This window comes from Acanthisitta chloris, unplaced genomic scaffold, assembly GCF_000695815.1.
Source record: "Acanthisitta chloris isolate BGI_N310 unplaced genomic scaffold, ASM69581v1 scaffold375, whole genome shotgun sequence".
Taxonomy (NCBI): domain Eukaryota; kingdom Metazoa; phylum Chordata; class Aves; order Passeriformes; family Acanthisittidae; genus Acanthisitta; species Acanthisitta chloris.
This window is the reverse complement of record NW_008672965.1, coordinates 169843-192736: the sequence shown is the minus strand read 5'-3', so window position 1 is coordinate 192736 and position 22894 is coordinate 169843. Positions and strand designations below refer to the sequence as shown.

The 22894-nt window shown below is 40.4% G+C and overlaps 1 protein-coding gene across 1 annotated transcript in view; it reads left to right on the top strand.

The window, feature by feature from the left end:
* SLIT3 (slit homolog 3 (Drosophila)) overlaps positions 1-22894 on the top strand; it is a gene marked incomplete at both ends in the record, with an annotated part of 216259 nt that overhangs the window by 33926 nt on the left and 159439 nt on the right. The window contains 2 exons of the mRNA XM_009074707.1: positions 12788-12859; positions 17893-18056. Coding sequence (XP_009072955.1) covers positions 12788-12859; positions 17893-18056 — 236 coding nt within the window. The remainder of the gene's footprint in view (positions 1-12787; positions 12860-17892; positions 18057-22894) is intronic.

Below are 22894 nucleotides of genomic sequence, written 5' to 3'. Positions count from 1 at the left end.
CTGCTGTTCCAAAGGTTATACATATAATGTAAGTATATATGTGTGCAAGTATATATGATGACAAAAGCATGTGTGTCATGGTTAAATCAGGAGGAAAAAAACCCATCTTTAAAAAGAAAAGCACATGATTAGTATAAATTAGACTTCTTTTTTTTTATGTAGCATATCCAGTTCTGCGTTTAAAAAAAATGAAAATTTAAGAGCTGCTCAAAGGGTGGAAGTATAAAACAATTTTGAAGTCATTTGCAGACAAATAATCACAATTTCTATGTTAATTAAGTTATCACGAATGAAGCAATTTCATGTTAACTGGTTCAATATATTTGAAGCAGAATTGCATTTCTTACATTTCTGTTTTGGGGTGAATAGTCTGAACGCATTGTTTTAGTCTGTACAAGTGATGGATGACCATGCTTGGGGCATCTGCAGATCCTTAGAAACAAATTTGAAAATGCTGTAAGGTCATCCAGAAAATCTTTGTTGTGATGTACCATCTTGCTCTTGAGTATTTTAGAGGTACTTGAGAAAATAGCTTGTTCAGTTGAAAAAGCATCAATGGCTACATAAAGCCATTGTAGAAAACAATGAACATCATGCCATTATTTTTTTAAAAATTGCACTCATCCCCCTTGTCTTCACAGTGCTGGGTGTGGTGAGACTTGTGTGGTCTGCAAGTGCCAGACTGTCCCTCAGAGTCGGATTTGTTTGAGGGTAAAGTAGAACAGAACATTGCGGAAGACGTGGCTGCGCTGAAGGGGTATAGGAGCATATACTGAGCAAGGTCTCTGTTCACCATTAGAATCTTAGATCGTGTCTGACACCAGAAGTGCTTTGTTGGGAGAAGGGAGTCGGGGAAAGCAGGTCTCGTTCATGGCTTTCAGCTTTGGACTTGGCTGCCGTGATCGATAAATTGCCGCAATGCAGCATCTCTGCGACGACGCTTGAAGGCCGCCGAGAAGCCCCTGTTGGTGCAAGAGGCGGTTGCGGGCTGGGCGGGCTCTGGGGAGGGGGTAGTCCACGCCGCAAGCACGCGAGCTTCCTACTGGCTCCTTGGGCAATTTCAGTGATGTCTTAAAAGGCTTGGGTCCATTTCATCGGCGAGACACCCCGTCTTCCCGTCCACGGCTAGGGCGTAAAAAACAGGTGAGGCACTTCAGCCAGTACTTAGCCTGGAACGGTTAGGACAGACCATCCACAATGGCAGGTATATTTTATTTTGTATGCATGCAGATATTACAGGGAAACAGCCACGTATGGAGAACCATTGACTCCTTTTATTTAGCTCCTGCTCGTGCGTGTAGAATATTCCTGAACAGATCATGAGTGCGTCAAATTTTTTCTATGTCTTATTTTATTTTGCACTTTTCCTTCTGTGGGCTGAACGCAAATGAAACACCGTGAGTATTTGCTATTCAAATTGTTATGGTTTCTTAGCTGTATTGCATATGCATGCATGAATATAAGCAGGTATTGCTGCTTCTCATGGGCAGGTGGTGCTTGGGAGAAATGTAAAAATTGGGAAGATAGGCGTTTTTAAACATATTGACCTTTTCCTTGTGTGATGCACACAAGTGCTGTCTAATGTCTTATTAAAATAAAATCCTGATGGAAAGCAGATCCCTTTCCAGCTTCACCAAGAAACATGTAATTGCCCTTGTCTAGAAACTACATGTAGTCTTTGTTCTTTCAAAGCATTTCTTTGCTCTATAAATGTAACTTATCCTTAACAACTATTCATACATGCAAGTCTAAATTCACGGAACGTGTGTATCACACGTTCCCTATTTCATTCATATCGTTTTATATTAAACTATATATTAGCCTAAATTTCCAGCATGTATGAATTGCAGGTGGGGCATCACATAGTGTTAGAATCTAAAATTATTCCACGAAAGTCTTCTGAGTCTCTGGCACTTTGGGGAGGCAGTATTGGCAGTAAAGGTGAAGTGTTCCCTCTTGAAAGGACTTGCTTCTTTTCCTTCCTCTGCTGTCCAAAGCCAAGAATTGCCTTTGCAGTTCCATGCTGCACTATGCCATTGTCTTCTTGCTGAAGCTATGAAAGATCTCTTCCTGCTGCCCTTTCCCAGTGGGAACGCCACTGGACTTGGGAGCTGAGGGGCAGCTGAGACACTGAAATCAGAGCAGCTACTTGAGTCAGAGGAATAAGGGGCATTATTTTGCCTGCAGGACCTGGTAGTTCTGCTGCTGGCGAAAAATGGAACCCAGGGGTGCTGGCAGCCCACTCTCCACGAATGCCCATCACCTGCTCCTTACCAGGCTCTTGTAAACCTGTCCCTCGGCTGAACTGCCACCAGTGCCATGTAGTTCACTGTGGTGTGTGTGCACACCTGTCACACAGGTGTCTGCTGCACACGTGGGGTTGGTGGGCTCATCCCTCTGCGCCTAGCGGCCAGCGCAGGACCTGCAGCCCCCGCAGGCAGTGCCGCATTGCGGCAGGGCTGAGCTGCCCACGGGCGGGCACAGAGACCATCCCAAAGAGACTGAATATTGGCACATAGCCCCTGAATGGGGCTGCAGAAGTTAATTTGTGTCACTTTCTCTAGCTCAGAAAAGACAATTAATTTTTGTTTGCCACTTGGAATGCCTTTTCTGCTCCTGATGTGGTACACAGACAAGTATGAAAAGGCTGTGTTTTTTATGGAGGGGAAGTCTGTCAGAATAGGGACTTTTACCATAAGGTTGTAGTGTTAAGGTTGCAGTGTACTCAGGATGGGACAAATTAAAACATGGTTTTGAAGAATGATGCTGTTCCTTTCTGATCCAAATTAAATCGGTTTCTTTAGAATTTTCTTTGGTGGAGTCCTGTAAGAAAACTGCAGCACTCAGCTGACTGAACGCTGAAACCTTTTACCTTGGAAATCTCCATCGTTAAATGCCTTCAGCCTGAACAAATGACAAAAGTTACTTGCTCCTTTCAAATTATGGAGTTGAACCGTGTTAGTTAGAATTACATTATGTTTATAAGGTTCCTTCAGCTTCAAAAAGGACTAAACTAAAACAAGTACTCAGGCAGAGACCTGAGAAACTTTTATTTTGCTGAAGAATTGATGCATCAAACTTGAGGTTTGTATAATCTAACTCCATCTTGTTGCCTCTTTTTCATCTTTTCCATAAATGCACTCTGGAGGGTTTCAGATCCCTGTATGCATCAAGAACCCAGTCCAGTTTCCATTGATTTTGTCAGGAGTAGCACAGAATCCATAAACGACAGCACCTGACATGCATGCAGTTGAGTAACATCAAAAGCCATGTTTAGTATGAGACATCTCTGGGTAACCTAAGAAAAAAAAAAGCATATGTACTTAACAGACTTAACAGTTAATTTATATTAAAGTAATGTGATTGTATTATTAGTTTAATTATATTAATTCATTGAATGAGATATTTTCAAATGGATCTACAAAACCAGATTTAGGTGAGTTGAAATGGACTGCAATTCTATTTTTGATTGCTGTGGCTCCTGTTAAAATCTGTGCCTAAATAAATAGATTGCAGGGACTAGGTTCACTCCTTGCTGAAATCAGCAATGGGATTTGCTCTGACTTCAGCAGACATTGGTCTGGGTATTATGACAATTGGACTTGTTCCCAGTGGTCGTAGGCAATAATATCAGCCCTGAAATTTGGTACCTTAGAGAAACATCAAAACCACCCTGATGATGCAAAACATCTATTCTGTGTTTGCAAAAATAATTTTCTTTCTCTGAGTCCAAATAAAAAATTTGGATGTATTTGGGACTTAGAGCCACAGCAGTCATTTCCAATACGGTGTGCTATAAAATATGTAGCCTTTGGGCAAAGACTTGAGAAAATTTCTTGATTCACAAAAAAATGTAAAGGCAGTGTTTCATGTGCCATTTTTGAGTTCAGGAAAAGAACTCATTGGAGAATCCTTAATTTAAAAATAAAGCAGTGGCAGAATAATTTCAGGCTGCATTCTCTTGTCTTTGCACCAATGCTTTTATATTTCCATTCAGCCTGAATTGAATTTGTATTTTCTGCCTTGAATTAAAGTGCCATATAAAAGATTGAAAAGCTGATTGAAATTTCTCTAAAAAGCTTTTTCAACTCTCAGCAGGCATAAATGTTAGAAAGAATTGGGGGATGCAACTGGTACCTGTATTTTGTACAGCTAATAGAGGTGATTTGATTGGGGAAATAAATGTGTCTTTCTGTATACGAAAGAGCAACTTCCTTCAGGGAAAGCAGTAAGACATTTCATGTAAGACCATGTGAATGACATTCTTGATTTAACATCTAACAAAGTCCACAAGGAAAATGAATTTTGTACTCTCTTTCTCTGTAGAACCTTTATTATGTTTTATTTTACCTTACCTTATTTTATTCTATTCTCTACTTTATCCTGTTTTAGCATATTTTATTTATTTGCATGTCGGTGTAAGGAAATTCAGGCACAATCATATCTATGTGCTCATCCAACATGAATGTATGGCTAAAGGTAACACTAGCAAGGTTTGGTCACCAGAATCCTTAATTTTGTTCCTGTTTGTATACATATGACAATACAATATTTGATTGTGCAGGCCTGTATGATTTTTTCTGGCCGCTTTTACCCATTTGCACTGATTACTAGTCCCAACCTTTTCAGCTAGATAGTTTGCCCAATCATTTTCTTAGTTGTGGGTCCTGTCTTTCCCTCTCTCATGCTCTTAGCCTCAGCCCCTGAGCTGGTCAGTTCCAGAGACTCCAGCCAAGACACAGCCAGACTATAGAGAGAGTTAATACAGCAATTACAGGGCTTAAGTTAATATGTGCTAAAGTTATCACTGTGGGCAAAGAATTGGTTATTATAATAACTGATTTTCCCCAAAGCCTGATGTTTTTGAAAGTAATCTCACTCCTTGCAGGGGGAAAAAAATCTACCATAAACATCTGGCCTTTATAATAAGCTTCAATAGTTAAAATCTGACAGTTATATGAAAATTAAAATTAGCCTCAGAATGGGAAGAAGTGGGAAATTGTAGCAGTAAACACTGCTGGCAGTTCTGTGCATAATTCTGTTCTAAGCTTATTTATTTTAATTTTTCCATGCATTTCTAAAATCAACATTTTCTTTCCCCTGCATCCTTGAGACTAGTCATATTTCCGATGTCTGCTTCCCAAGTTAATGATGCTAGAGCCTCTCACATTGCTGTGGTAAGAACATTTGTGAACACATTGTCAAAAGACTAATACTAGAACAGAAACCACAAATTGGCAACTAGTTATTTTTATTTTGGTGGATTTTGTGTGTCACCTGGAGACTATTTAGGAGATTATTTGCCTGGGCTAACATCGTGTTTAAAAATAGCACTTGTATAGTGCCAACTCATTTTAGAGTTGGGTACAAATATTGAGACAAAACCCCAGCTGTTATTGCTTTTGCTGCTAATTTGAGGTGTCAGATCAGAGCTTTGCTGCTGGATGTCAGTGAATAAGGCCCCTTGTGAGATCATTATGTTTTCTAACAGTTGAGAGTAACAGATTAATCAGTGCAGCATCAGTTGCTTTCATTATCTGCCCACACGGTAGTTGTGGGCTTTAACTTAAACAGTCTGTGGGGAGATCAAAGGATTGAGTACAAGAGGCACTCGGGACTCACCAGAACTCTGAAGAGATCCAGTTGAGTTTTGGACATTGCCTAATGAGAAAACCTTGAATGCTTTGAAAGTCGAGGGTGACTGTACTCACTGCTGAGGGATAGAGTGCTAAAGCCATTTTGCTTTTTCATCAGAGGCCATGAGAAGCAGTAAATATTTAATTCAATGCAAATTCCTTCTGACCTGTGTGAAAAATAGCTCTTTACAGCTATTGGAAATATAGCTCCTTTTACCCTGTAATCTCAAAGTTAATTACAAACATTAATTATGGCAGCATATAAAATTCAAGTCTTGGTTTTATTACTAAAAATAGATCTAGATTCAGTTTTTGAAATTGCTGCTGTTAGTTATAGTGGGTGGTGCATAAGGGCTGGAAGAGATCTGATGTTGTCATCTACTGCCCTGCCCTGGGGCAGGCCCATCTAGTCTCAGTCCAGCCAGGGATTTAGTCTTTTATTAGAGGCTTCCACTGATCATGCCTGACACTCTCTAACAGCTCTTTCCTGTATTTTTCCTGTTCTTACTGTTAGAAACCTTTCCCCTATACCTAATGAAAATTCCCCTTTCTGAAATTTAAACCTGTTACTCCTCTGCTTAACCCTTATTCGAATACAAGAACAGAGAATGTCTCTCCCTTTGCGATGGCTTTTCATGTAGTTGAAAGGAGATTTAAAAGTAAGTGATATGAATCTGCTAACACAGAGATCTAAGGTACTGTCAGTGTTAGTGTTAAATTTTGCTGCTGATGCAGTCGCACAAATTGATGTTTCATCTCTAGTATTTCAGACAGACCCTTAGATCCTCCTCTTTCTATGCATCAGTACTGATGGCAGTGTCTAATCTTGCATGGGCTCAACAGTTTCAGTCCACATGTTCACTGTGAAAAGATTCCTTCACATATTTTTATTTACCAACCCTACACACACACGTATACCCCCAAACATTTAGGGCCTTGGAGAAGTTGCTTTTTATTTACCAACCCTACACACACACATATACCCCCAAACATTTGGGGCCTTGGAGAAGTTGTGATTCTGACACTACCAGGGATGGACTAGTGTTGCCTTCTGAATACCACTAGCAACTTGGGGTGAGCTGTTCAGTCTTTTTGCATTTGTTCACCCACTTCTGAGTACAAATAACATTATAAAGAAAACTGTTTACATGAGAGGCTTAATTATGCTTGGAGATGCCTTGGTTAAGTCTTAATACATTTTTTGGTCTCATTTACTGGATCTATAGTTGCACTGGGGATAGGAGCCTGGAAACCATGGCAGTTGTGCGAGAAGCAGTAACCAGGGAGTATGACAGTAATTCACTCCTGGGAACGTTACAAGGCTGCAGACATGCCATTTGTAGCTATCCATTGCATGCACATAGATAATAATCTTGCATTAGGCCCAATTACATGGTGTTATGGACACACAACACAGGGATTACACACACAGCCAATGAGCACCCTGTGATAAAGCAGTGGTGTAATTGAAGGAGACAGAAGGAAATGTTAGAGTTGTTAGTGCAACCAGTGCTGCAGTGCCTGGTATGGCTGTGCCCCACCAGCCTTGTCTCTTTGCTTTGCTGCTCCATTTCAGTGTCTCATTTCCAAAATACAGGTTTATCACAGAGCGAAGTAACTCAGCACCTTCTTCTTTCCAGAGTGTGTTAAAAGAGTTTTGAGCAGGAAAAGGAGCTGAACATCTTTGTTTAACACATGGAATCATGTACTGCCGAAGGAGGGCTGGTGTTTGCAGGATTCCTGCTATCAAATCCTGTGCATTAGAAGCCTGTAAAGAATCTACAGTGCCCAGATGTAAAAGGCATTCAAACCCAGATATCTACTACCTGAGCTGGTGCCTTTGCAGATCTCTTTCTCCATTTACCTGTCAGTAAATTGATCTGAATATTTCTTTCTAACTGAGAAATTTGCAAATGCTGCAATGTCCTGTGGTCAGCCAAATGTGACACAAAAGCGGCCTGGCATGCATCAAAAACCTGAATGGCCAGTACAGCAGTCCTCTAGTAACTATGGGAGATGCTTGTTGAGGCTTGGGGAAAAGTGTTTTCTCAATTTGAAATAAATTTGAATTAAAATTTCTCAATTTGATGAGCTGTATTTTTTCAGATGAAAAAGTTGACAGGCATTTTGGCATTTATTGTATGTTCTTAATTATATTGATTGGATTCCAAGTAAATGAAACAAAACCTCTGTAATTTACAGAACTGAGAATGTCTGACTATTGACCTGACAACCTGGATTTCTGCTCTCAGAATTAGTCCAAGGTACTTGAAAGGATGCTTAGAATTCCTGAGTTTTTAAAATAAAATTCTTGTGCTATTAGTAGGGTTCAAAATTTAAATGGTTTCCTTTTTCTCCCCAAGGTCTCTTCCATAAAAGGTGTGTGATTTCTTCTAACTTTAGGCAGATCATTTTGTTATGACTCTTATCTAGTCCTGAACACTCGTATTCCTGTACAGGAGGGTGGAGAAGGGTGTAAGGAGTAATGCATAAATATTATTGAAAAAAACACTGACATGACAGTCATTTCTAGAGGTTAATGACTTTAATGTAATTCCATTGAGTATGGAATTTACAACCCTTTTTCGGGGAACTACAGTGGTGTACATGAATTTGGAGCAAGTCAGAAGAGAAGAAAAATGCAATTGTATTTGATTAAATTTGCACAAAAAGTTTGAGGAAGGAGATAAGTAATTGTTTTCAAATCATGACAGGATTGCAGACAGTGCATTCTTCCCTTTAGAAAAATTCTGATTAGTAGGGGGCTATAAGTCAGCTTTGTTCTTCAGAAGGAAGAAAGCAGCTCCACACATGCCTCTAACCAGTTTGGGCAATTGGCAGAGGAATGAGTTAGTAGAGCAGTTCCTCCAGGGCTGTAAATTGAAGTCAGTGGGACTATGACAGTTCTTAGTGGTGGAGGATGTACCACCTCAGAGACTGCTGATCTCACGTTATGCATCTTCCAAGTAGTCCTTGGAGGATCCTTAGGACTGCTGCAGTCTGCTTCTGCTTAGCTTGCAAGATCTGACAAGGATCACGGCCCAAGGTGGGAAGTTTGCTGGCATAAATAATATTGTCTATAACCTCAGTTTCCTTATTCAGCATTTTGGATGTGAATAGTTTACAGGGAGAGGACTTCTAAATGAGAGGACAGTGCTTTTTCTAGGGACAAGGGTATATTGGGTTCTGGAAGAGGTGGGAGGTGTAAGGCTGGGGAGAACTCAGCAGTATATGTTTACCTATACGATGTTGGAGGAATCAGAAGATTCTGGAAGTTTTCTATTTCTCACAGCTTCCTGGTGTGTGTGAATCTGTTTCTGTAGTTTTAAACCTTAGGTGGATCAAGATGAGTCTGGGGGCTTGGAGCACCTAGCAGATGACTGGAGCACAATTTATTTTTTCCCTTCCAGTGCTAAAAATGCTGCTGTATTGTGTGCTCACCCCTGTCAGTTCACATCTCTTAAAAAATCATTGCTGGGAAGTTATCATGTGCATGATGGAAAGCTTTGCAGAATGTCTCTAGAGCACACATCTCCCTAAACATGCTCCCAATCCAGAGCCAAAGAGTTCCCACTGTGTGGGAGCTGTGTGCTCTGCAGCCAGAGCAGCCGTGTTAAATTCCTGCAGCCCCAGCTGGGCTGTGGTGCAGACAGTTCACTGGCAATTAGTGCCCTTTGCAGTGTTTGGCCTGCTTTGTTCTGAAATAATTGCTGTTATCATAGATGCTTTATTGCCTTCATTATGGTTAACATTTAAATATCAATGAAATAGTATGCTGCTAAGTCATCTGTGCAATAGCTGTCTGCTAGAGTTATCCCTGAAATTTGTGTCTAAGGAGTATATAAATTCAGCACTGATTTAGGATTCTTAGAAGGAGGGTTATATATTTGTTGATGAGTTATGAGAAACCTTTGCTTATTAGGGACAAAAGCTGAGCCACTCTCATCTGATATCTTGTGAGCAGAAATACTGTGTGACTCTAATAATACTTTGTTAAATAGAAATATTTGAAGAAATTTTAAAATATTTTTGAATTATTGAGGCAGACAGTAAAGGGTGACCTTTCTGCATCCAGATGAAGAATTACACTGGGAGACAGGGATGTGTTCTCCACCCTCAACACAGAAGGAAGCTCACTGTCACGGCCTGTTCTGCCTGAATCCAATCCACGTCCTTCTGAAATCAATAGAAAATCTCTCTTGAATTCCTATGGCCTCCATTGACTTCTGTAGTGCCATGTGTGACCTATTCAGACATCAGCTATGTATGTGATTCAGTTTTTTCGAGCTGACTTTACATGTGGCTTTTATTTATCACTGTATACCTAAAATCTTCCAACTGAGTGCATAGCTGATTTTAATGCAAGAGATGACTGAGTCAGTGCCTCAGAATTATGTGTTTATGTTTACAGAAAAAAATGTGGTGGTGCAATTACAAACACCATTTGTGAGCCCTGCTTTAATTTCCTCAACATGCAAAGAGCAAATCAATACAGATACTGAGAGGTGGGTCTGTAGGTGTATATATTCATGCACTCTTAGTGAGTTTGTTCACTTTCTGAGATTGTTGTGCAGGCTTGTTTTGGCTAACTGGCCACAAAACACTTTGGTTGCATCACTGGGCAAGTAAGGTAATCAAGCAGTATCAGTTGTATGACAGAGAGGTTCACTTTGCACCATATGAAATGCCACAGTGGGACATGTGTGTGTTGTCATTGTGACATTAGCAGGAGTTGAGATCCTCATGGTGTTCCCTGCCAGCGCCGCAGCCACAGTGTGGCAGGAGCATGTGCAGGCTGGGATGCACAGCTGGCAAGGTGATGTGGCTGATAGGTGTAAGAGCTAACTTCCAGGATTGCTGCTGAAGTTGACAGGCTCTTCATCTTGCCCAGTAAATTTATAAGACTGCCTTTGAGGCCTTGCACATTGAGAAATGTGTAGTTTGTATCCCCATTGATCCCCATACCTAGCTATGTGTTTCTTGTTCAATTTTTGGTATCATCAGGTTTTCCAGAGGACCTGGAATGAGTACTACATGTTATAGTATAAGCCATGAAGTGCTAAGGCCTACAGCTCTTATCAGCCTGGTGTGTGAACGTGTGTGACTTGACTGACACAGATCTCTGGCAAAGGACCTCACGTGCAGATTCCAGAATTTAAAAACTCTGCTTTTACTGACATAACTCTCTCTGCTCACAGATTTGAAAAGGAGGGGTAATTTTCCTCTGTTGGTGCAGTTTGCTGTCATGAGTATGTCAGCCCCCAAGCTGGCTCCAGATTGCCATTGCATCCATCTGGTGCTGCACTAGGCTGGAATACCAGCTATGATCCTTCTAACAAAATGGTTAGGCGCTGTCATGGAATCATAGAATTTTAAGGATTGGAATGGACCTTAGAGATCATCTAGTCCCACCCCCCCTGCCATGGGCAGAGACACCTCCCCACTAAGACCAGGTTGCTCAAGGCATCATCCAGCCTGGCCTTGAACACCACCACGTTTGAGGCATTCACTGCTTCCCTGGGCAGCCTGTTCCAGTGTCTCACCACTCTTACAGTAAAAAACCTTTTCTTAATATCTGACCTAAACTTCCCCTCCTTCAATTTGAACCTGTTACCCCTTGTCCTGTCATTGCAGTCCCTCTCCAGCTCCCTTGTAGGCCCCTTCAGGTACTGTCCTGTCCTGACAGGATGCAACACAGCAGCAACACAAGTGCACTGCTCCCAGTGTCAGAGCTGCTCACACACCCCTGTCCTGAATGTGCCTGCATGGAGCTGTGTTACCCTTCAACCTTCTGGACTTGACAACATGTGTTTGTATCTTCCTGCGTACCCAGAAAACAGTCTTAATAGGGTATCATCTAGTTAGCTTTAACCTGCAGATGTTGTAGATGGTGGTTCTGCCAAGGGATTTCTAGGCTGAATTGTAAAAATGTTTTTACATTGGCAGATGACCAAGAGGGCTAGTTAACTTCTGTAAAACTTTTCTAGAGCTTTTGATTAAATGTTCTATGTAAATACATGGCATTGGAACAGCTAAATAGTTCAGGGAAGGATAATATGCCTTTAGGTTGCTTCAGCAGATATTTTCTTAAGTACATACACAAACACACAAAAGCACTGTCTTCTACCAAAGTGACCCTGTGGAGTACTGTGTCTCTTGTAGAAAGCAGAGGTTGCTCAGTGCCCTAGTGCTGTGGACACCACATGTTTCAAATTGGTAGCTGCAGGACTTGCCTTGCTGGGACACAGCGTGGTCACTGGCAGCATCCATTCTCCTGACAAAATGGGCTACTGTATTTGCAGGTTTGGTGCACTTGCAGCATGGCAATTATGCCCTCTTGGAGTGCTTTCCATTTCCTGTGCCATCTTGATAAACTTTATAGCTTCTAATTTGCTAGAGAGTCATTGATATAATTAGGAGCTACGTAAATGGGAGCAGCACACTCAGCTGATGGTAATCGAGTCAGTTCATTTTTCACAAGAAGCACTAAGGGGGTCCCTACCAGCAGCCAAGATTATTTTCTCTTTAGGCTCTGCTTTGATAGAGCAGCAGCAATCCTTACGTGCCTGGGTCATGACATGGTTTATTACAGTCTGTTTCACTACCCATATATTTTTTCATAAGGAAACCAAGGAAAGGGAGCCCATCCGTCCGTGTGTTTCCAAAGAGCAATTTGAGCTGTCTGTCCATGTAAGGGGGCTGTGTTAACAAGCCTGTGAGAGCCAACAGCTCTCTTTTTGTGACAGTGAGCACTTTAAGTGCAAAGCTTTCATACTGCTGTGCCCGAGCCTGATGTCCCTCCACTCAAGTTGCACCAGGTTTTCAAAGTGGCAGCTTAACTGACAAGTCTGGATCCATTCCCGTAGTCGATAAAATCTCATCTTCTGTACACCTCGTTGCTGTGACATGGTAAACAGTAACCTTCAGCCATTCTTATGCTACTGTTGGTTGCTTTTCCATAACAATATTTTTCATGGTATATTACAAATTGCCAGAGGTATTGGTGAGTGTGACTTGCTGCTTGCAGCCAGACAGATTTATTGCCAAGAATTTTAACAGTTTGTTTCTGTAAATAGTGTGTTGTGAAGAAATGTAAATAATTGATCAATCTATTATTCTCTTTTCTCTCTTTTTTTTTTTTCTCCTAACAGTACTCTCAACAATAACAACATCACCCGCATTCCTGTTACCAGCTTCAATCACATGCCAAAGATCAGGACTCTGTGAGTATATCTTCTAATATTATAATCTAATAATGTTGGTGCAAGCCAACTCTTTGGCTATTTGTCATCTCTGATGTTCTCATTTCAGTCTTCCAATGTTGACAGTTCACCCTGCTCTGAGCAACATGGCCTGGTGGAAGGTGTCCCTACCCATGGCAGGGGGGTTGGAACTAGGCGGTGTTTAAGGTCACTTTGAGCCCAAACCTTTCTGTGGTTCTGTGATTCTCTTGAGGGAGACAGTCCCAGCAGGGGCAGACTTAGGCACCACTGTAGATGAGGACATCAGGCACGGGTGAGGACCAGTGGCCAGGCAGGGCTGGTTGGGGCAGAGCTGAGAGCCCTGTCTGGGCTGCCTTGGAGCCCTGGGTGACTGCAGGGCTGGGCGAGACCGAGCAGGGCTGTGACAGTGGCTGGTGTCCTCAAGGCCCTGACAGCCAAGTGTATTTGATCTACCCAGCATTAAGTAAGATTGAGCTTTACCAAGAGTTTGAATTCACCTGGAAATGAAACTGGAGGGTTTTTTTCCCATGGGAAAATTCATAATGTGAAACATGTTCCAAGCTGGAACATCATCAAGATTGTAAAAACTGCCCAGATGGGTCAAATTATTGAATTTTGTTAATATCCTGTGTTTAAATCCTATTTATTCTTTTTGAATTTAGAATACTAATTTCTGAAATAAGGCATTTTTAAAGAACTTGAAAAATGCTTCTTTTCCAGATAGTTTCTGAAGTAAAATGTCACTGATTCTGATGCATTTTTATATAAAAGCTTCTCTTACATCAAATCCTTTTTTTTTTTTCATTGAATGCCATTGCACTGGAAAAGCTCTGATCTTTAGTAGACCAAAATACAAAGACTGTGAAATTAGACTGAGCATTTGTATAATTTACCCATATCCTACCAAAACCATTTTCTTTAAGTAAATTATTCCTTTAAATTCCTTTAGGGGATATATTGCTTCAGGAAAAGTCATGCTTAAACAAAGCATCTCTGTTTCTCTTCCAGAATCTCAAACTCAACCAAGATGTATTTAGTTCTAAAGGCAAAGAATGGGAAATAGTAGCTAGCCTGGAAATTTTCTATGCCACTGAAAAAATAAAATGCTTCAAGGATGCTACATGTGCAAAATCACATTAAATAAATAACAGAACTGAAGAAAAATGTCTCTTACTTATGTCAATCTCTGTAAGATAACCTCCAAGTTAAATTTGCATTCTTCATTAAATGATGACATTATTAGCTCTTAATGTAAGTAATTAAATGGAAATGAGATGTTTGTCTTTTGGAAGAGAATGGATAAAGAAGATAAAGGTGTAGACTTTAGGTTCCTGGAGTTTTGCCTATTCTTATTCACTCAGAATGGTCCAGAAATTTTGCCTGGCTTTTCGAGATTAGCCAGTCTTGTCTGTTAGCAGAGCTCAGTGCCTTCTGTCATTTTCCTTTTAGTTTAATTTCAGAGATGGCTTTGTATATAGCTCCCCGGAGACTTACACTGACTAATCCCCCTCTGCTATAATTAAGAAAAAAAAAAAGGAGAAGAAAAAGAAAAGGGAAGGAAGTCATAAATAGGATTTATAAAGGGAAGCTTTTATATTGAATTCTGAGAGCCACATTTTATAGAACATGAATGCTGACCCAGTCTAAAAGGATTTGCTGGAAATTTAATTTAGGGTCTATGGCTAAAAGAGCAACTTCTTTAGCAAACTTGCATCTGTATCCATTCACCTTATGTTCTGTAAAGGTAGTTTCATCAATATCAGTTGACATGTTTCAGTCTCCAAAGACTGCCCAATAGCATGCAGTACCCCTAGCACGTCAATATAGGCACTGGAAATTCCTACACAGACAGCTGGCAAAATAGTAAAATGTTTTTGGTTTCTGTATTTCCTTCCATCTGTTTCAACAGAGACAGAAAGGTCATCAAAATAGCAATTAAGATGAATACTTACATAGCATTTCATAATTTTTTCTGCTGCTCCTTCATATTAAAAATTCTTCCTCTAGCCCATCTTCTTAGCACTTTTTGCAATTAATGCTTTATAAGTTACAGTCATTAACAAAACATTGCTACATATTGCTCAATATTTTCTGAATATTTTCTGTTCAGCCTCATACCTGTTCAGGTTAATTTTGCTCAAGTTAATACCATTTTGTTTTAATCAAGTTTTATGTAAATGGATAGTTCTGCCCCAATAACTAACATGCACTTGAGCATATGTGAGAATGATCAGTTTTTCTTCAACTATATGAAGTATTTATATATTTATATAAAGATATTACTTGAGTGGAAATGTTAATATTCTCTCTAGTTTCCTGAGCTTTATCACACTTGATAATCTGTTTCTCTTAATATACAACCTCAGTGAAGAGTTTGCACAAAAGGAGAAATCTGAGGTGGAACAGCTGAATAAGATTTACCATTTAGTCTGTTGGCTGCTGATGCAAATTCAGTCCAAATGGATCATGAGTGATGTTCTTTACAGTTTGGTGACTCTACGGTTTTCTTAAAAAACAATAATCATTCTGTACATATTCTCAAATAGCTTCACACCTAGGTGTGCTTTTTTCAGAAGCTCTTGTAGGAAATCCCTGGTCTGAATGGTACTTAAGTAGGGACGAGCCCTTTTTTCCATTAGCTGAGGCCCAGTGCAGTGTGGATAGTGTTTTCCCTAAGTGTCTCTTTTACACTCTAGTGAGATCCATTAGCAGGACATTTGGGGCTGCTTCTGCCGCAGCTACATCTGCTGTGATGGTTCTGTGGATATATAGCTTTTTCTTCATGGCTCTCAAAACAATCTTCTCTTTTTGGAACAGAGAAGGAAAAATAAAAAGTATATTCACCTTGAACATGTCCTCTCAGGGGAAAGGAAAAAAAAAAAAAGAGAAGTGCTAGTAAGTTTTGAAGCACTTGAGGAATTCTTTACTAAAATCACTTCTTCTGTGCTAACCTTTTTTAGTCAACTGTTTTTTCTGTTAAGTTTCATTGATCTTTTAGCCTTGATTGGAATTGACAGGAATTAGTTTTTATTGATCTGCTTTCCTTTGCTTGAAGCAGCTTTATTTATGTTAAAGCATGTCCTCTGTACCTATTTGCTTAATTGGAAATGTCCTGTTGTCCCTACATGTGTGAGTGACTGCTGGGACAGGCAATTGCATAATTTCTTGTATTTTTTTTTATATAAGGGTAAACAGAAAGGTGCGAAATCACTTCAGGGCTTTTCATGGTCACAGAGAATTGGTGTAAAATGCTTTTGAAGTACTGTGTAAAGTCTTTTTGTGGCTGTATTCATTAATATAATTATCAAAAATATATTTTAATAGGCTGCTTTGTTAAGATTGATAGGCTGTCTGAGTGGTCTCCTCTAAAAGGCAAATCGAGGAACAGCTGCACAAAAAAACTTGAGCAAATGACCAGGAGGGCTCTGCTGAGGCCAAGAGGTGGCAGTTTGCATTGCTCAAACAGAGACCCCAGAACCCAGTGATATCGATTTAGTGAGGGAGTAAAACAACTCACAGAACTGGAAAACTGCCCTTTTTGTGAAACTGTAATTTTGTTACTCCTGCCTACCTACATCCATACAGGGGATACAGGGAATGGCATGACCTCACTCCCAGTTCCTGAAGGAAGATGATCCTCAGTGTCATTGTTGACTCTAGTGGTGGGAAGGATGAGACTTTGAGGATTTAAATGAGATGCTGACTCTCTTAAGTTAAAACAAAGTCTTAGGATGGTTTCTGGTTAGATGATGTTTATGTGTTTATTTGTTCTTTCATTCAACAAAAAGCCAGATTAATGATTCATAATAACAAAGCATTTTACTAGAAATCTAAGTTATTGCAGCTTCAGTTAAATAGCTTTACAATCCCTCGACTCAAGGTCTTCTAGCCATTCTTCTAGAACAATTGCTTTTTACAGTGCTCCCAGGAGACTAGTGTCTTCCATCCCTGCAGGATAAACTCTCAGTTCCAGATTTGTGGGGGTTTTTTACTGTGGCTGCCCACCCCAGACAGACAAATCTGGGCTCTGTCAGGCCGGGCGCCACTGCTGAGCTGTGCTGCTGCTGTGCAGTATGAACTGCTCACAGACAGGCAGTTAATTTCTTTGGAGGATGGACAAGGCTAAATCCAGTGCACACCAATTGTGTGCCTGTAATATCAGTGAATAATGCTTTGTCTAACCATTTCTGACAGGATTTTCAATCTGGTTTATCATTTCATTTGGTGTAACACTGCAAATGCATGATTCATTATGGGAATGAAATAATTAATGTCCCAGGCTTTTGTTTTGACCTAAAGTTTGGTAGCAATTAAAATTCACAGGTTTGCTCCCTGAACACATCATCATTTTGCAGATTCCCTCCACAGTGTGACAATGCTACTGCAAGCCCCTGGAGCCAGGCATGGAGCAGGCTGGGTAGGGAGCTGTGTGGCTCGATCTTCCATGAGTTGAAAGTTCCTCTGTAGGTCCTGCATGCTTGGGTTAAATTGCCACAGTGAAAAGAGCATTGATGAATTTGTACAGCCAACACAGGAATATAAAAGGTATCAATAGCTTCTGATGTGAAGGAGTTCTCTCTCCCTCTTTCCCACTCTCCCCAAAGGAGGGAGAAGCAGGAAGGATCACACATCATCCTGTTTTTCAGCCTGGTCCTCATGTTTAGACAAGCCATCCTTAGAATTCACTCAAAGATATCACATTCATGCAGTTCTTTCTGATACGAAATCACAGGCAAAGTGATTACTCTTAAATTCTGCACATTCTTTTCTCTAGAGTGGCCAGCTGCAGATGGGTCATTGTTGAACTTCATTTTTCCAAGACATTACAAATAATAGCACTAATTTATACGTGGCCTTTGTATATTATATGGCAATGCAGACACTCAAGCCCTGACTCAGCCGTAAGCAAGAGCCTACAATGATCCTACTGAAAATCTAATGAAGACCTGGGCAGACCTGTACTTGATTACTCTGGTTTGTGGCTTATATTTAAAAAACTACCAATAACTCTAGGTTTGTTGTGTCTTTTGTAGGCGTCTTCACTCCAACTTCCTGCACTGTGACTGCCACCTGGCCTGGCTGTCGGACTGGCTGCGGCAGCGCCGCACCATCGGGCAGTTCACCTTCTGCCTGGCCCCCGTCAGCCTCAGGGGCTTCCTGGTGGCAGAGGTGCAGAAGAAGGACTTTGTCTGCTCTGGTAATGATGCCAATGACTCATTTATCTATCAGCTGATGGTTTCTTTGCTATTCACATAAAACCAGCAAATGGAAAATGACTGTGTTGTGTTTGAATGCCATTCTGTAGCAATCCTGTTTGTTTTTATCTTTGCTAAACTGTATGGGATTAGATCAAATTGTTATTTTTTTCAGCTTTGTAAGAATTATTGGATTCCAGTTAACATTTCAGTTCTCAAATTATTTTTTCTACTTTAACATTGCCAATGATATCAACATAAGAAATCAATTAAGTGTGGATAATTTGGTATTTCTCAAGGGAAGAGCTCTACATCTGACCAGAATACAAAACAAAGGAAATAGAAAATGCAAATCTGAGTCTGTTGACAAGTGTTTGGAATATAGAACATGAGAAGCAGATTTTATCCCAGGGACTGAACAGGATTCTTAGGGAGCCGATGCACTTTGCTGTTCTACAAGTTTCCACACTGATAAATGAGGCTGATGATGCATGGCCAACTCACAAACCATGTGTCTGTATGTTGGGCCTATTCATCAAGTCTCTGGAACTGCACTTGGCTCTTTTGTGATAGAAATACATTTTTCTAAAAGAAGGAGAAAATGAGAGAAAAGAAAAAAAGAGAAAAGTAGAAAAATTGGGGGGAAAAGGAAATCTGAATTGGGTTGAAAGGAAGGATCTGGCAGAGGAGAGGCATTGACAGTGTGTATGCTGGGAAAAAAAGGAAGATGCCAGACATAAATTCAGAGGTAGCTTTGTAGATCTGGTGGTAAGTAACACAGGGAACTTGTTATGAAGCTGATGTGAGTCCTAATCTTGATAGACTGTGAGTCTTGTGCTTTTTGTTCTTTATCTCTCACAGCCTGTGAGCCCTAAAGCTTTATCTTCTTGCTTCCCAGGTTGACTGATGAAAATACAGTAGAAGTGCTTGTGCTAGAAATCTTTTTAGGACTGCCTTTTTTCCTATAGTTTCATTTACATGTGACAAAGAGAGAAATGATTATACTTAGAGAAGAAGGGTTTGGTCCCACTTAACTATGGTAAATTAATGTCCACCCCTAGAGGTGTGCAGAAGTGTTATAGGCACATGGAAAATGAAGTTGTGCATGAGTGGTCTTTGAGACATGATCTTCAAGAGTGCTGAGCAGCTTCTGTGCAGTTGTGGAGGTGATGCCCAGAATGTTTCATAAGTTACAGCAAAAGTTGAACTAAAAAACAGTTTAGAAATGCAACAGTCTTGGGACAGGAAGGATAAAAGAAATGGATAAATGAATTGAGCTATTAGCAGAAGCTAATTTTACCAAAGAGGTAACCATAGCTTTTTTTTCTTATGAAATGAAGTTTTAGATGGGGCATGAGTTCAGCTGTTTGGATTTATGATATAGTAAAGAGAAGGCAAATGACTTGTTTAAATCAGGAGAAGAGATAATAATTGCTGAATGAGAAATGTGACATGAACAGAACTCATTTAAATAGGATTTTCTGTGCAGACTGTGACTTCCAAAAGAGACAAGGCTTTTAACAGTTGCCTGTTGGAGTAAGAACATATAAGGGCACTCTGAAAATTTGCCTGCTTTTTTAAAAAATATAAAATAATGAAAATTAAAGGAAAGAAGTTTTCAGTGAGACAGTCCATCAACTGTATCCCTGCAACTCTCATTTGGGAAATGAAATGTACTAAGAAAGAAATTCATTTGAAGAGCTCATTTTAGCGGAGGATTTAGCTGAGAACTCAGCTCAGTGCATGCTAGTTCAACAAAAACCTACATGGACAGCTAGTTTAAAGAGGGTATAAATCTTCCCTTCTCCTTATTACAGTTCTTATTCCTGATTTTACAGCATAATTTGTTAATGTTTGACTATGAAGTCAAGCTAGGACAGGCGGTGAATAGTGAACTGAACTTGTCCCTCTGCAGAGGAATTAACTTTATAGGAATCACTGTACCTAGCCTTGAGCTGCAGTGAAAGCCACCTTTGCATCACAGTTAGGAAGAGCTGAAATACAAAGTAATGAACTGATCTGTTTAAACTCAGAACCTTTAGCACTTAATCTTTTGTGGCAGTGGAAAAATCATCACAGCAAAAGAAAACTCAGCTTCTCCTTCACTATGAAATGGGCTTCATCAGAGCATTCCAGTTCAAAACTTGTGCAGTTGCATGTTTCAAAGGAGAAAGAGTAGGATCATAATTTGGGGAAAGAAGAAAAACAATATTGAAAAACTGACTTCTCTTTATTCTTTGAATCCTATGCAGAAATAGTAGTGTTTTATAATTGTATGACAAATTACTTATAAAAACACTGATTCAAATGGCACTTTGTAGGCCAGCGGTGAGCAGTGGAGAAAGCTATTCCAGGTTTCACTAGCTCATGCCCCTGAGTGTTCAGCTCAGAGCTGGAGGTAAATGTGCAGGATTCAATAGTGCACAGTTGCCTGGAGATAGATTTGCAAAAATGTCTAATTGGGTTTGTGTTACTGAGGAGGGGAAAGATCATGGATGGGACTGAGCAGGACTGAGAGTAGATGGCCCTTCACCATCAGAGGAGAGCGCTGGGTACTGCTGACAGTCCTGTCACCCACCAGGGCCTTCTGGCTAGCTTCTTCACCAGGCTGTCCCCTCCTCATAGGAGAGCCTCTCCTCTAGAGCCACCCCTAACAGAGCAGACTTCCTGGGCCTTTGCCTCTGTTCCCAGAAAAATCTCCAAACAGGCTCTTCTTCCTGCACAGTTGGTGATTGAGCTCTGGAATGTGTTTGGTGAGACAGTCTACTGCAAGGTAGTATGTGTAGAAGGGGATACCAGAGGATGAGCCTCTTGTTGATGTGCTGCACAAAGATAACATGCTGAATTTCACATGGGTAGGATGAGGTATTTTACATATATAGCACGATGTGTTTCTTCTCTCTCCACCATAACCCTGTCATTCACTGCCACACTGCCATGACAAGAGAAGTCAGTACACTTAGCAAAGGCTTCGTGTCAGGTGAAATACTGCCTGTACTCTGATCTTTGGGAGCTGTTTATTTTTATATTGCCTTAGCTATCGGAGAAGCATCTGGGGGTGCTGGCTTATGCTTGGTACCTCTTAGAGCCTTCCAGTCTTTGCCTGGATCAAACCCAGCTTCCTTCCCATGTTCAGATGTTTCACTGTTAAACTGGCTTCTCCCTCTCTCTCTCTCTCTCTCTCTCTCTCTCTCTCTCTCTCTCTCTCTCTCTCTCTGCATATTTGTCTGTCTCTTGTCCTCCTCTGACCTCCTTATGATAGTAATTTTATTTAATTTTCCTCTCATATAAGTTTTATTATGGCTCTTTGATTTTTCTTCTGCCTGCTCTTTACTTATTGAAGTTGAAATTAAATCTACATATTGATCAGTTATGTCAAGTCATAATGTGTTTTCTGACCTGCATCAGTGTGGCTGTAAAGCTCTGCAAACTGAAGCAGTGAGTTCATGAAGTTATACCATCAGCAGCACCTTGTTTTTTTTAATGCTCCATGCAGGACCCACTGAGTGAACCCATTTGTTGTTTTGGGGTTGTTTTTTTTTTTTTTTAATCATTCTGGTTTTCGTAAATATATGTGTGAGACAAGCATACATCTGAACTGCCTGTCCAAGAACAAAGCAGCTGCATTCAGGAGCATTGTAGCACATACTGTGACCTGTAGCATACTCCAGTTGCTGTCCAGATTTGTTATCATTTTGTCCAGTAGCTTGATGTATTTTACACTGGACAGTGTGTACAATGGAGTATTAAGATTGGATGAGATTTCTTAGAATAGACCAGAGTTTGAGATTTCTAAGAGTTGATGAATTTGTTTTTTCACGTAAGAAGCACTAGATTCTAAAATCTTAACATTAATTTGGAGTTGCTTTGTCCTGTATGTCTTGTGATATAAAATTTCTAAGTGTAAAATGTCTGATTTTTAAGTATTTTTCTAAGATAGTTTTCTTTAATAATGAACCAAGCATTGTAGAGAAGTAGGGTGGATACATACAACATTCTCTTTTCTTTTATTGGAAACCATTTTATCTGATTCTTGATCCTTAGTTCCCATTCCAAGGATCTCCAAGAACCTGAAGAAAATCAAGACGTATAATTTGGATTAAATACGTTAAAATTCAGTTTGAAATTGACTCAAGAGAGAAATTATTACCAGAGCCAAGTGTCTAGAGATTTCTGGCTAAATAAACTGATACGGATTTTAAGAAAACAGTGGATTGATCCAAATCTCTGTTGTAGATCTAGAGTTTCTGATTCATGCAGTGAGACTGCAGCAGAGGTATAATAAAGAGGAAAATATGTTCACTTCCTGCTGCTTAATGCAGACTGGAAGCCCTAATGAGGAAGCACATTTATTTGTCTAGGTGAGGTCAAATGGTCTTAAAACATTGCTGTTACTCTCTGGCCCAGGCCACTGGACTCAAGAGATTGTCTTGCTCCATTTTTTCCTAATAACTTCGTAGCATAGTGTTGAGGAGACAACCAACAATGAGTAAGTAATAAAATAACACTCTTCAAGTTTAGTCTTTTAATGAGAGCAATCAGGAGATGCCAAAGGAGTAGTGCGTGGGGAGAGGAACTCCCCCCCATCTGCTCCTGTTTAAAAGAGTGCAGTAGTGTATTTGCACTGCCAGCAGCAGGGCTGCTGCTTTCAGCGTGGGACAGGGAGGGACTGCCAGCAGGGAGGGTTGGTGCCTCCTGGAAGCTAAAGAGGGGGAAGGACTGTGTGCTAATGATGCAGTTCTGCTGGTGCAGGGCAGTGGCAATGGCTCCTGAGGGAGAAGAGTGGTTTCTCTCCATGCAGTCCATCCCAGTTCATGCAGAGAGGGGCTGCTAATGGACT